The following is a 12,516-nucleotide window of genomic DNA, read 5'->3' as shown; positions in this document are numbered from 1 at the left end:
CTGTGGGGAGAAATCGGAAGAGTGCTGAGGAAGGGTCGCTCAACCTGACATGTTAACTCTCTGATTTCTGTTCACAGATGGTGGAAAGAAAGCGGAATTAACGTTTCGGGTCCAGTGACCTTTCCTTAGAACTGAGGAGTTTTCTCTCCGCGGATACTGAGCTTTTCCAGCAATCTCTGTTTATGTTCCCTCTTGTTAATAAACCTGTCTTTTCGCCCAGAGGTGCCAAGTTGATGCGGCTGACACATGGGGGATGACCCCCATGCACGTGGCGGCTCAGACAGGATCAGCTGCCATTTGCTGGTTGCTGGCAACGGAAGCTGGCATCCCTCTCCTCCAGCTACGGAACAAGGATGGGCTGACCCCGCTGGATCTCGCGAAGCAAGGCAAAACGCACAGGTTTGTCCTCGGTTTGTGTATGTTCCTGGTGGCAAGTTCACGTCCTGACAGGAATATCGCATGCCGTTGCCCTGCCTTGAGAGGTGCAGAAGTGGCATTTGTTTAATGTGTCGCTGTGCAGCTGGTATTGAAGATACAGCATTGCACCAACCTCTAATCCAAACACAGTCACGGCAGCAACGGCCCCGTTAGTAGCACGTTTTCCTCTGAATTGTAAGATTCTGGGTTCAAGTCCCACTCCCCAGGACATGAGCACAGAAGTCCATGTCAACATTCCAGTACAGTACCGAGGGAGTGCCACACTGACGAAAGCACTGTCTTTAGGCTGAAATGTTTCGTTAATCTAACCTACTTTTCTAATCAGCCGGCCCAGAGATGTTATCACACACCTCTGGAGTAGGTGAGACTTGAACCTGGCCTCCCGGTCCACAGATAAGGGCACTACCATTGCGCCACAAGTGGGTCAGATGTTAAAATCGGGTCCCGCTTTGCCTATGTGAGGGAATGTAAAAGATCCTGTGGCACTATTTTGAAGAACAGTATGAGGGAGCTATCCCTGACAACTATCGCCGGATCAATGCTGCACAAACCAGATTGAGTGGCGCAGTGGTGATGTTACTGCATTAACAATCCAAAACCCCTGGGTCCTGGTGGCATGAATTCAAATCCCATCGTGAGAGGTGGTGAAATTTGAATTATGGGCAGCACGGTGGTTCGGTGATTAGCACTGCTGCCTCACAGCACCAGGGACCTGCGTTCGATTCCACCCTCTGCCTGTGTGGAGTTTGCACGTTCTCCCCGTGTCTGTGTGGGTTTCCTCCAGGTGCTCCGGTTTCCTCCCACAGTCCAAAGATGTGCAGGCTAGGTGGATTGGCCATGCTAAATTTCCCCATAGTGTTCAGGGATGTTTAAATTAGTTGGGTCATAGGGGGAATGGGTTTGGATGGGATGCTTTGAGGGTCAGTGTGGACTTGTTGGGCCGGAGGGCCTGTTTCCACTCTGTGGGAATTCTATGATATCTGTGATGAAACCAGATTGCCTGGTTATGATCACCTTGTTGTTTGTGGGAGCTTGCTGTGTACAAAATGGGTGCCACATTTCCTACCTTACAACAGTGACTAGACTTCAAAAACAACTTCATGGCTTAAAGAATTTTGAGAAGCCTGGTCCTTTAAAAAGCCTATCTTTTCTCTCTAACCCTGAGGCTGCTTGGTGATGTTAGTTTCATACATTGCTGACTTCACTCTGTCTAATATTTTAGCAACTGTCATGCAGTTCAAAGAAATGATGCTGAGAAATACGAAATAGCAAGTTTTGAAGGACAGGAGTGAGAAACTTCAGGTTGCAAATCTACATGACAAAAGGTAACAACATGAATTATTCAAGAGTTAAACCAACACAAACAAAGACAGTGAGATAACAGGGAGTAGAGCTGGATGAACACAGCAGGCCAAGCAGCATCAGAGGAGCAGGAAAGCTGACGTTTCGGGTCTGGACCCTTCCTCAGAAATGGGGGAGGGGAAGGGGGTTCTGAAATAAATAGGGAGAGGAGGATAGAAGATGGATAAAGGAGAAGATAGGTGGAGAGGAGACAGACAGGTCAAAGAGGCGGGGATGGAGCCAGTAAAGGTGAGTGTAGGTGGGGAGTTAGGGAGGGGATAGGTCAATCCAGGGAGGACAGACAGGTTAAGGAGGCAGGATGAGGCTAGTAAGTAGGAGATGGGGGTGGGGCTTGAGGTGGGAGGAGGGGATAGGTGGGAGGAAGGACAGGTTAGGGAGGCAGGGACAAGCTTGGCTGATTTTGGGATGCGGTAGGGGGAGGGGAGATTTTGAAGCTTGTGAAATCCACATTGATACCATTGGGCTGCAGGGTTCCCAAGCGGAATATGAGTTGCTGTTCCTGCAACCTTCGGGTGGCATCGTTGTGGCAATGCAGGAGGCCCAGGATGGACATATCGTCTGAGGAATGGGAGGGGGAGTTGAAGTGGTTCGTGACTGGGAGGTGCAGTTGTTTGTCGCGAACCGAGTGTAGGTGTTCTGCAAAGCGGTCTCCAAGCCTCCACTTGGTTTCCCCGATGTAGAGGAAGCCACACCGGGTACAGCGGATGCAGTATACCACATTAGCAGATGTGCAGGTGAACATCTGCTTGATGTGGAAAGTCTTCTTGAGGCCTGGGATGGGGGTGAGGGAGGAGGTATGGGGGCAGGTGTAGCACTTCCTGCAGTTGCAGGGAAAAGTGCCGGGTGTGGTGGGGCTGGTGGGGAGTGTGGAGCGGACAATGCAGTCACGGAGAGAGCGGTCCTTCCGGAAAGCAGATAAGGGTGGGGAGGGAAAAACTTTTGGTAGTGGGGTCAGATTGCATCTGTGTTCATCCAGCTCTACACCTTGTTATCTCAGATTCTCCAGCATCGGCAGTTCCCACTATCCCTCTCAAACAAACACAGTGCTTGGATTTATAATCCCATTGATCTCATCAAACCTACAAAATAATTGAAAGGGTAGACAGCGTCAATCTAGGTAAGATGTTTAGCCTGGACTCTAGAACCGGGGGACACGGGGAGGGTCACTCGACCCGAAACACTAACTCTGATTTCTCTCCACACTTGCTGCCAGACCTGCTGAGCTGTTCCAGCAATTTCTGTCTTTGGCACAATTTAAAATAAAGAGCGATGCCACCTAGAATTGAGATAAGGACAAGTTTCTCTTTTACTCAGAGAGTTATGAATCTTTTGAATTCTCCATCCCTGATTAATGTGGAAGCTCAGTTTTTGAACATGTTCAGTGTAGAGATTGATAGATTCTTCATTTCTGATGTCATCACAAGTTCTGGAAGTAGTATGGGGAAAGACACTGAAGTGTTTGGTCAGGCATGACCATACAAAATAGCAGAGTGGGTTGGAGGGGCTGAATGGCCTACTCCTGTTCCAAAGTTCCCTCTAGTGCCTCCCATCCCCTCAGAATGTCCTAATTTACTTGGCAGCCAACGAAGTGCTTTCTAAATGTAGTCGTTGCTATTACACATGATGCAGTAGTTAGTTTGGGAAAACTAAGATCCCACTAGCATCAGTGAGATACATAAACCGATAATCTATTTACTGACGGTCGATGGATGAGTGCTGTGGCTAAGTGAGAATACAACTGTTTTCTGCATTGTACCCATCTCAGAGGGGAAACAAGACCACAGTTTAAGTAGTTTTACCAAACTGCAGTGCCGCTGACAGTGCAGCACTTCCTCAGTACCAAACTGAATGGTTACCCTGACATTCTGGGCTCAAATCCCTGGAGTGAGCCTTGAACACAAAATCTAATGCAGGTAAGATTATTGCTGTTACTGATATCTACTTTGATGTCCTCTTATAGACTACTATGAGCGTCAAGGAACCCAGAACACAGACTCTTCTATAATTCTGCATTAATTAGATACACTTTTTTTTCGAAAACAGTGCTTGGTGCATTAATTTTAAGATGTTCATTTAATTTTGAGAACAGCCTTTGTGTCAGAGTGAATAAAAATACCTTCACTCAGTTCTGACAAAGCTGGAAACAGTCTCAGTTCCATTCTGTTTAATTCCAGGCAGTATGGAGTTGTATGGTGGAGGAGGGAGAGATATGCCTGATAGAAGGAGCTGGCAAGAATCCAGTGGAATGAGAATTGTGTTACTGGTTCGGTCTAGCATCCCTTCATTCAGCCTCCCAGCTCTCCGAGGTTCTCTAGGTAACTGTCCTTCCCCGATAGTTTGTTGAACAAAAGCAACCCAAAGGCTTCATTAAGTTTTACAGCCAACTTTTTATTAACCCAACGTCTATGGGACCAGGAGTATACCAGTTAATCCAATATTCCCGTTGATCAAGAAGTTCACGTCATCAATGTAAAGACATGCACTAAGTAATAAAAGCATAAAGTAAGGGCTGTATATTGCTGTTATACTTTATTTACATTATGCATCACTTAAATAATCAACTTTGCCTTGAATAACAACTTCCCAGTTGAGAGTCTTCTCACTTGCACCTCAACTGAGTACTCAGACATCGCGATAATACAGTAAACGTCCAGTATTTGAGGTATACAGTTTTTTGCTGGTTTAGCAAGAGCGTTGGTTCATAAGGTGCTGGTGAGCACAATGTTTGCTGTAATTCTTCTAATGTGTGGCTTGTCACTATTCTGTTTCTGCAGAGTCATCCTCAAAGGCCAGTGTTACAGGAAAGGTAGCTTTCAGTAGCTGTAATCTGCTTATTTACTGTCATGGATGGGAAATGAGCAAGAGTCTATTTCCTTGATTGTACTAGAAAATAGATTTCTCTCACTTGCTATCTCCTTCAGTCCAGGAGAAGGAACACCAACAGAATGAGTCTAGCAGCAGAGAGAGCACTTGAGCTTTTGCAGCAGCAGCAGAGAGAGAGCTGTATCTAGCAGCTTCAACTCCAAAACCTTCAACTTCAAAGCAAAACCAAAACCCTGGGTCTGTGTGAGCCTGACTACACCCACTCATGCTTCTTTTTGTCTATTTTTAAAAAAATGCAAAGCTATTTACTCTGCTTTTCATGAGCAGACACCTCAGCACTAGACTTACAACATCCATCTTGAAGAGAACCAGGACAGACCAAATCCCTGTTAAAGGCACATGTTGTCACACGAGATGTGAACACAGAGGTAGGGACATTACCATTGTACCACCAGAGCCCTAGCTGGTAATTATGCTTTGCCCTTGAATTTGTATATCAGAAAATCTATCCCTCATGATCAGCGCAGACAATAACACAGCAACTTGTAAAGTGGAAAAATTAATCAACCCATTTTTCATATTGACATATCTCAGTGATTAATGTGTATTTCTTACAGACACCAGGAAGTAACAAAACTGCTTAACAAGTTCAGCAGGGAATCACAGACAGGAAAACCCAAGGAACCATTCGGTAACTACTATGACGGAAGTCCTTTTGACACTTTACAAATAGGTGTGACAAATGCTTTGGTTATGGCACCATTTCACCAGCTTTCAGAGCTCTGCAGACCAGGAGCTTGATGTCATTTGACATTGATTATAAACAAAAACAAATTGCTGGGAAAACTCAGCAGGTCTGGCAGCATGTGTGGAGAGAAAGCAGAGTTAACAAGGTTGTAGACAAGCTCGCTGAGCCAGAAGGCTTGGTTGCAAACATTTCGTCCCCTTGCTAGGTAACATCATCAGTGCGCCTCCGATGAAGCGTTGGTGTTCTGTTCCACTTGTTATTTATATGCCTCAGTTTGTTGGGGTGTTTGGTCCCACTTCCGGTTCCGTTTCTCAGTGGTTTGTACACAGGGTATAATTCAATGTGTCTGTTGATGGAGTTCCAGTTACAATACCAGGCCTCCAGGAATTCCGTGTTGTGTCTCTGGCCTGTGCGATTTGTGGATGTGCTGTCCTAGTCGAATTGGTGTCCCTCATTGTCCGTGTGTAGTGATAAATTGGTTGTGTCTCTTGGTCGCTAATTGGTGTTCATGTATCAGTACTGTCATTTTTCTTCTGGTTTAGCCTGTGTAGTGTTTCCCACAGTCCTTGCATGGTATCTTGAATATTACACCAGTTTTTTGTTGGTTTTGGGTATGGGATCCTTCATGTTTGTTAGTAACTGTCGGAGGGTGATTGTTAGTTTGTGGGCTACCCTGATGCCTAAGAGTCTGAGTAGTCTTGTGGCCATCTCTGAAATGTCCTCGATTGTACGGTACGGTGATTAGTGAGTCTGGTCGTGTTGTGTCTTTCTGTTGTGGTCTGTTTCAGAGATAATGGCAGATTGTGCTTTTTTCCATTTCTTTAGAAGACTCTGTACAGGTGCTCCTGTTCTGCTTTGCGCAATTCCGGGCTTTTTTTTAATTCATTCACTGGATGAGAGTATTGCTGGCTAGGCAGCATTTATTGCCCATCCCTAATTGCCCAGAGGGCAGTTCAGAGTCAACCACATTGCTGTGGATCTGGAGTCACATGTAGGCCAGGCCAGGCCAGGTAAGGATGGCAGTTTCCTTCCCTAAAGGACATTATTGAACCAGATGGGTTTTTCCAACAATCAACAATGGATTCACGGTCATCATTAGATTCTTAATTCCAGATATTTATTGAGTTCAAATTCCACCATCTGCCATGGCAGGATTCGAACCCGGGTCCCCAGAACATTATCTGGCTCTCTGGGTTAACAATCCAGCAATAATACCATGAGGCCGTTGCCTACCCCGATGCTGTAGTGTGTTGTGGCTCATTTAAATAGTGCCCTGATGCAGCTCCATTTGTGGGCGTTAGGGTGGTTGCTACTGTAACTGAGTATCTGGTCTGTATGTGTGGTCATTCTATATACGCTCGTCTGGAGTTCCCCGTTGTACTTGTGTTCCACCATTATGTCTAGGAAGGGTAGTTGGTTGTTGTTCTCTTCTTCTATTGTGAATGTTATTCTGGTGAGGATGTTGTTTATGTGTCGGTGGGTTTCTTCTAGTCTTGGGAGTTTGATAATCACGAAGGTGTCATCTACATATTGGACCCAGAGTTTGGGTTGTATAGTGGGGAGCGCTGTCCATTCTAACCTTTTTATTACCCCTTCTGTAATCAGTCCTGATATTGGGAATCTCACTGGTGTTCCGTTAATTTGTTTGAATACAAGGTCATTGAAGGTGAAGTGGATTGTGAGGCACAGATCCAGCAGTTTCAGGGTGCTGTCCCTGTTGATGCCGTTGGTGTTGTGGGGTGTCTACCTTCCTGATTCGTCCAGCAGTGTGGCAATTGTCTCTTTGGCTCGGTCAATGTTTATGGATGTAAATAGTGCTGTTACATCGAAGGATATCATTATCTCATCCTGTTCTATCCTGGTGTCGTTGATGATGTTGAGGAATTCTTGGGAGGAGTGGATGGAGTGGGTAGTGTTGTCAACTAAGTATTTCAGTTTCTGTTTTAGTTTTTTGGGTAGTCTATAGGTTGGCGTACCTGGTAGTGAGACAGTGGGTCTGAGGGGGACCCCTGGCTTGTGTACCTTGGGGACTCCATGGAAGGGGGTGTGTTGGATCCCTCTGGCTTCATTTTTTTGGTGGTCTGGCTTGCTGATGTCTCCTGAGTTGTGTAATTTCTTCAGGGTTGTTGTAATCTGGTTCCCTAACTGTGGTGTTGGGTTTATCGCCGCCTGTTGAATTAGACCCTGTGTACAAACCACTGAGAAACAGAACCGGAAGTGGTATCAACCAACCCAACAAACTGAGGCATATAAATAACAAGCGGGACAGAACACCAATGCTTCACCGGAGGCGCGCTGACGATGTTACCTAGCAGGGTGATGAAACGTCTGCAACCAAACACATCGGCTCAGTGAACAAGTCTACAACCTCATCCACAACCTGAGCTACAAATCTTCTCAAAAACTTTGAGCAGAGTTAATGTTAACATGTAATGATTATTATGTTTATTTCAAGGGGAACACCTTGTGGCGCAGTGCATAGTGACCCCATCACTGAGCCTGAAGCTCCCGATTCGAGTCCCTCCCTGGGATTGAATGACTGAGGAGTGATATGGACAATCAGGAAAACTACCGACTTATCAATCATTCTGATACTAGTGATCGTCTTGTGGTACTATCACTAGACTGTTAACCCTGAGCCCTAGGGTAATGTTCCAAGGACCTCGTTCAAATCCCACTGTGGCAAATGGTAGAATTTTAATTCAGTCAAAGTCTGGAATTAAATGTCTTAATGCTTACGATTAAGGTTATCAGAAAAACCCTTGAGTTCACTAATGTCGTTTAGGAAAGGGATCTCACGTCCTTAGCCAGCCTGGTCTACATGTGACTCCAGACCCACAGCAATATGTTTGGCTCTTAACTGCCCTCTGGGCAATTCGGGATGGACAGTAAATGCTGCCCTAGCCAGTGATGTCCTCGTCCCATGAATTAATTTAAAAAAGAAAGGTCGACCATAGTTGCATGGAGTCACATCACTGGAGCTACAGTCTCTGGTGACTCTACTCTAGGAAAATCTAACCATGGAAAGATCTTGTGTCTAAGCTTAGAAAGAGAATGAAGAGGTAGGGCCTGCTCGTGTTAAATTTGCTCCAAGCCATTCTTATAACAAAAGACATTTAATCTCAGCGTCTGTTGCAGTATGGGTAAACGTGAGAGAGATTTCTGTCAGTTGTATTACGCTGATCAGTCCCCATGAGGCAGGACCACATCCCTCTGCATTGATTGACAGCACAATGTCAACTAAGAGACAAAGAGGATTCTTGGAATAAATCTCTCTTCTCCTCTACCTGGGCCACCAACATGTGCTGACCAGTTCTTCCTCAGAGCTCCTTTAGAAGTGTCTGACTAAACTCTCACCCTCAGTGTATTTTAGGTGGATTGGGATTCCTCTAACAGAGCATGATGAGGTGAGAGATCCAAATCCTCTTGGTGGGAGTGCCAGGGTCCAGACCCGAAACGTCAGCCTTCCTGCTCCTCTGATACTGCTTAGCCTGCTGTGTTCATCCAGCCCTACACCTTGTTATCTCAGATTCTCCAGCATCTGCGGTTCCTACTGCCTATAAGTACTGTAGCTTTCTGAGTTTCCACTAGTGGAGCAGCAACAGGCAGAAAATAGCAGATTTAAGGCGAATGGTGAAAGAATAAGAAGTGTCTTGTTGGGTGAGGGGGCCGTTTGTTGTTGAGGGGTGGGCGCAGTGTGGGAGTGGAATTTTCTGTTTTGTGCACAGCACATTGGGAAATGCTGGCCTGAAGGGGCAGTTAAGAATCAACCACATTTGCTGTGGGTCTGGGGTCACAAGTAGGCCAGACCAGGTGAGGGTGGCAGATTATTTATGTTTGGTGCAGATTTAGTGGGACAGAGGGCTTCTTCTGTGTGGAGTTTGCACATTCTCTCTGTGCCTGCGTGGGTTTCCTCTGGGTGCTCTGGTTTCCTCCCACTGTTCAAAGATGTGCAGGTTTAGGTGGCTTGGCCATGCTAAATTGCCTCATAGTGTCCAGGGATGTGCACGTTAGATGGATTAGCCATGGAAAAATTCAGGGTTTCAGGGATAGGGTAGGGGAGTGGTCTGGGTGGGATGCTTTTCAGAGGGTCAGCACACACTTGATGGCCCAAAAGGTCTCTTTCCGCACTGTAGGGATTCTATGACCTTGAACAGCTCTACTTCCTTCCCTAAAGGACATCCGTGTACCAAGAAGAGTCTTTAACAACCATGTTCATTAGCTTTTTTTTAATTTTGAGTTTAATTTATTTATCCCCAGCTATCATAGGGTGATCTGAACCTGTGTTGTTGAGTTATTAGTTCAGGCCTCAGGATTAGCAATTCGACTCGGAACACATTGCAAAGTTGCTACACCTCCTGCTGGCTTAGATACCTTGCTCTAAAGTGGCCTCTATAAAATTCACGAACAGGTAATAACAATGGGGCCTTATCTATATCTTTTGACCTTTAGGACTGTACTATGGCTGTCTGCTATTCCCAGGAGTCCTGAGTGCAGTTGTGTTCCTCATCGCAAGTTACCTCGGAGAATATGGGGGAGTTTTCAGTCTAATTGCTTTTGCTGTCCTTGGCAGAACAGTTTTTTTCCAGTACCACCGCATTTCTCACCTTTCCAGGTAGGAAGAGCTTTATTCTGGGCTTGTGTGAAAATACTACGGCTTCGAGAGGTGTATTTTGTCCTTTTTTTTGTTGAAGAAGGGTTTTAAGACAGAGGTAACAAGCTAGCTATTTGAATCCAATAAAGTAAATAACAGCTTGTCCGGCCTTGGGTTTTTTTTTAAAGTTGGAACAATAGAAGTAGCCTGAATGGGTGGGGTCAAACTCCAACTGAGCCAGAATTTTTAATTTTAGTTTTTTAGTAGCAGTTGCTGGGGTCTTGAAGCTGGGTTTGGAAGCTGCAGTACATCACTCCCTCCTACTCTCTGTCCCAGAGTTTTCTCTCAATGTTTTTCCCCCTAAGACTGTAGAATTGCATGTGAGACAATCTATATTCCAGAATTTGCCTTTTCCAAGGGTGTGTTTATGGGATTTTACTATATTGGAACAGTTACTGTTTAGTAATTTTAAAAAATCTATTATTCTGTTAAGTTTTCCATTACAGTTAAGTTATTCCAATTCTTTCTTTTGTTGTATTTTAACGATAGTGTACGAATAAAGTATGCTTTGCTTCAAATCTGGTAGCTTGACCAATCGAATTTAAGCCGGAGCACACCGCTTACCACTTGCCTTTAAGATAAGGAAAGTTTAGGGTCTAGGCTACCTTTTTAATATATCTTGATGGGGTTTGGTCTGGTCCCTAACACTTGTTTTGGCTCTTGATTACATGAGTTGCTATTAAAAAGGAAGAGGTGTTGTATGTCTTAAAAAGTATTAAGGTAGATAAATCCTCGGGTACTGATGGGATCTATCCCAGAATATTGAGGGAGGCAAGAGAACAAATTGCTGGAGCATTGACAGATATCTTTGTATCCTCTTAGGCTCCAGGTGAGGTCCCAGAGGACTGGAGAATAGCCAGTGTTCTCCCACTGTTTAGGAAGGGTAGCAGGGACAACCCACAAAACAACAGGCCTGTGAGCCTCATGTTGGTGGTAGGGAAATTATTGGAAATGATTCTCAGGGACAATGCATTTAGAAGCAAATGGACTTATTAGCAATAGACAACGTGGTTTTATGAATGAGAGGTCATGCCTCATTAACTGGATCGAGATTTTTCAGGAGGTGATGAAAATGATTGTTGAGGGAAAAGCGGTTGATGTTGTCTGCATGGACTTCAGTAAAGCCTTTGACAAGGTCCCTCATGGCAGACTGGTACGAAAAGGTGACATTTAATGGTATCGGGGCAAGATGGATGCAGAACTGGCTTAGTCATGGGAGATGGAGGGTAGCGGTGCAGGGAAGTTTTTCGGAATGGAGGGCTGTGACTAGTGGTATTCCACAGGGATCAGTGCTGAGACGTCTGCTGTTCATGGTCTGCATAAATGATTTGCAGGAAAATGTTGCTCGTCTAATTAGTAGGTTTGCAGATGATAAAAGATTGGTGGAATTGCGGATAGTGAGGGGGATTGTCAGAGGATACAGCAGGATATAGATCGGTTGGAGGCATGGGCAGAAAAATGGCAGATCGAGTTTAACCCGGACAAATGTGAGGTGATTCATTTTGGAAGATCAAGTACAAGTGGGAATTATACATTGAATGGCAGAACCCTTAGGAGTATTGATATGCAGAGGGATCTGGGTGTGCAGGTTCACAGATCACTGAAGGTGGCAGCGCAGGTAGGTAAGGTAGTTAAAAAAGGCCTATGGCATGCTTCCCTTAATTGGAAGGGGCATTGAGTATAGGGGTAGGCAAGTTATGCTGCAGGTTTAAAGAACTTTAGTTAGGCCACACTTGGAATATTGCATATAGTTCTGATCACCACACAACCAGAAAGACGTGGATGCTTTGGAGAGGGTACAGAAAAGGTTTACCAGGATGTTAAATAAAAACCGAAAAAAAACTACAGATGCTGTAAATCAGGAACAGAAATAGAAGTTGCTGAGAAAGCTCAGCAGGTCTGGCAGCATCTGTGAAGAGAAAATCAGAGTTAATCAGAACTGGAAGGGTCACTGGACCTGAAACGTTAACTCTGATTTTTTTCTTAACAGGTGCTGCCAGACCTGCTGAGCTTTTTCAGCAATTTCTGTTTTTGTTACCAAGATGTTGCCTGGTATGGGGATTTTAGCTACGAAGAAAGGTTGGATAGACTGGATTTGTTTTCAGTGGAACGCAGGAGTTTAAGGGGTGAGTTGATAGAAGTTTACAAGATTATGTATGGCATGGATAGAGTGGAAAGTTTTTTTTACATAAAGCGTGGTGAGTGCCTGGAACGTGCTGCCAGAGGAGGTGATGGAAGCAGGCACAATAGCAGCATTTAAGAAACACCTGGACATGTACATAAGTAGGAAGGGAATAGAGGGATATGGATCCTGTAATTGAAGACAGTTTTAGTGTGGAAGGGTAAACTATGTCAGCACAGGCTTGGAGAGCTGAAGGGCCTGTTCCTGTGCTGTATTATTCATTGTTCTTTGTGTAAGTAAGTAACTGTGGGGAGGAATTAAAAAGCAGGGTCAGAATTCCACAAAGGAGTGGCTACAGAACAAATTCAT

General features: G+C 45.0%; 1 protein-coding gene across 3 annotated transcripts in view; it reads left to right on the top strand.

The window, feature by feature from the left end:
* The window catches only part of si:ch211-223a10.1 (probable protein S-acyltransferase 23), a 38,151-nt gene that overhangs the window by 13,898 nt on the left and 11,737 nt on the right, over nucleotides 1-12,516 (top strand). For 2 of the 3 annotated variants that reach the window (XM_020510726.2, XM_048616361.1), the window contains 3 exons: nucleotides 221-399; nucleotides 5,241-5,314; nucleotides 9,824-9,986. In XM_020510726.2, the coding sequence (XP_020366315.2) occupies nucleotides 221-399; nucleotides 5,241-5,314; nucleotides 9,824-9,986 (416 nt within the window). The remainder of the gene's footprint in view (nucleotides 1-220; nucleotides 400-5,240; nucleotides 5,315-9,823; nucleotides 9,987-12,516) is intronic. The other variant, XM_048616362.1, reaches the window with a different exon arrangement.

The sequence above is a fragment of the Rhincodon typus genome, chromosome 34 (genome assembly GCF_021869965.1).
Source record: "Rhincodon typus isolate 14 chromosome 34, sRhiTyp1.1, whole genome shotgun sequence".
Taxonomy (NCBI): domain Eukaryota; kingdom Metazoa; phylum Chordata; class Chondrichthyes; order Orectolobiformes; family Rhincodontidae; genus Rhincodon; species Rhincodon typus.
This window is presented reverse-complemented; position numbering and strand designations above follow the sequence as displayed.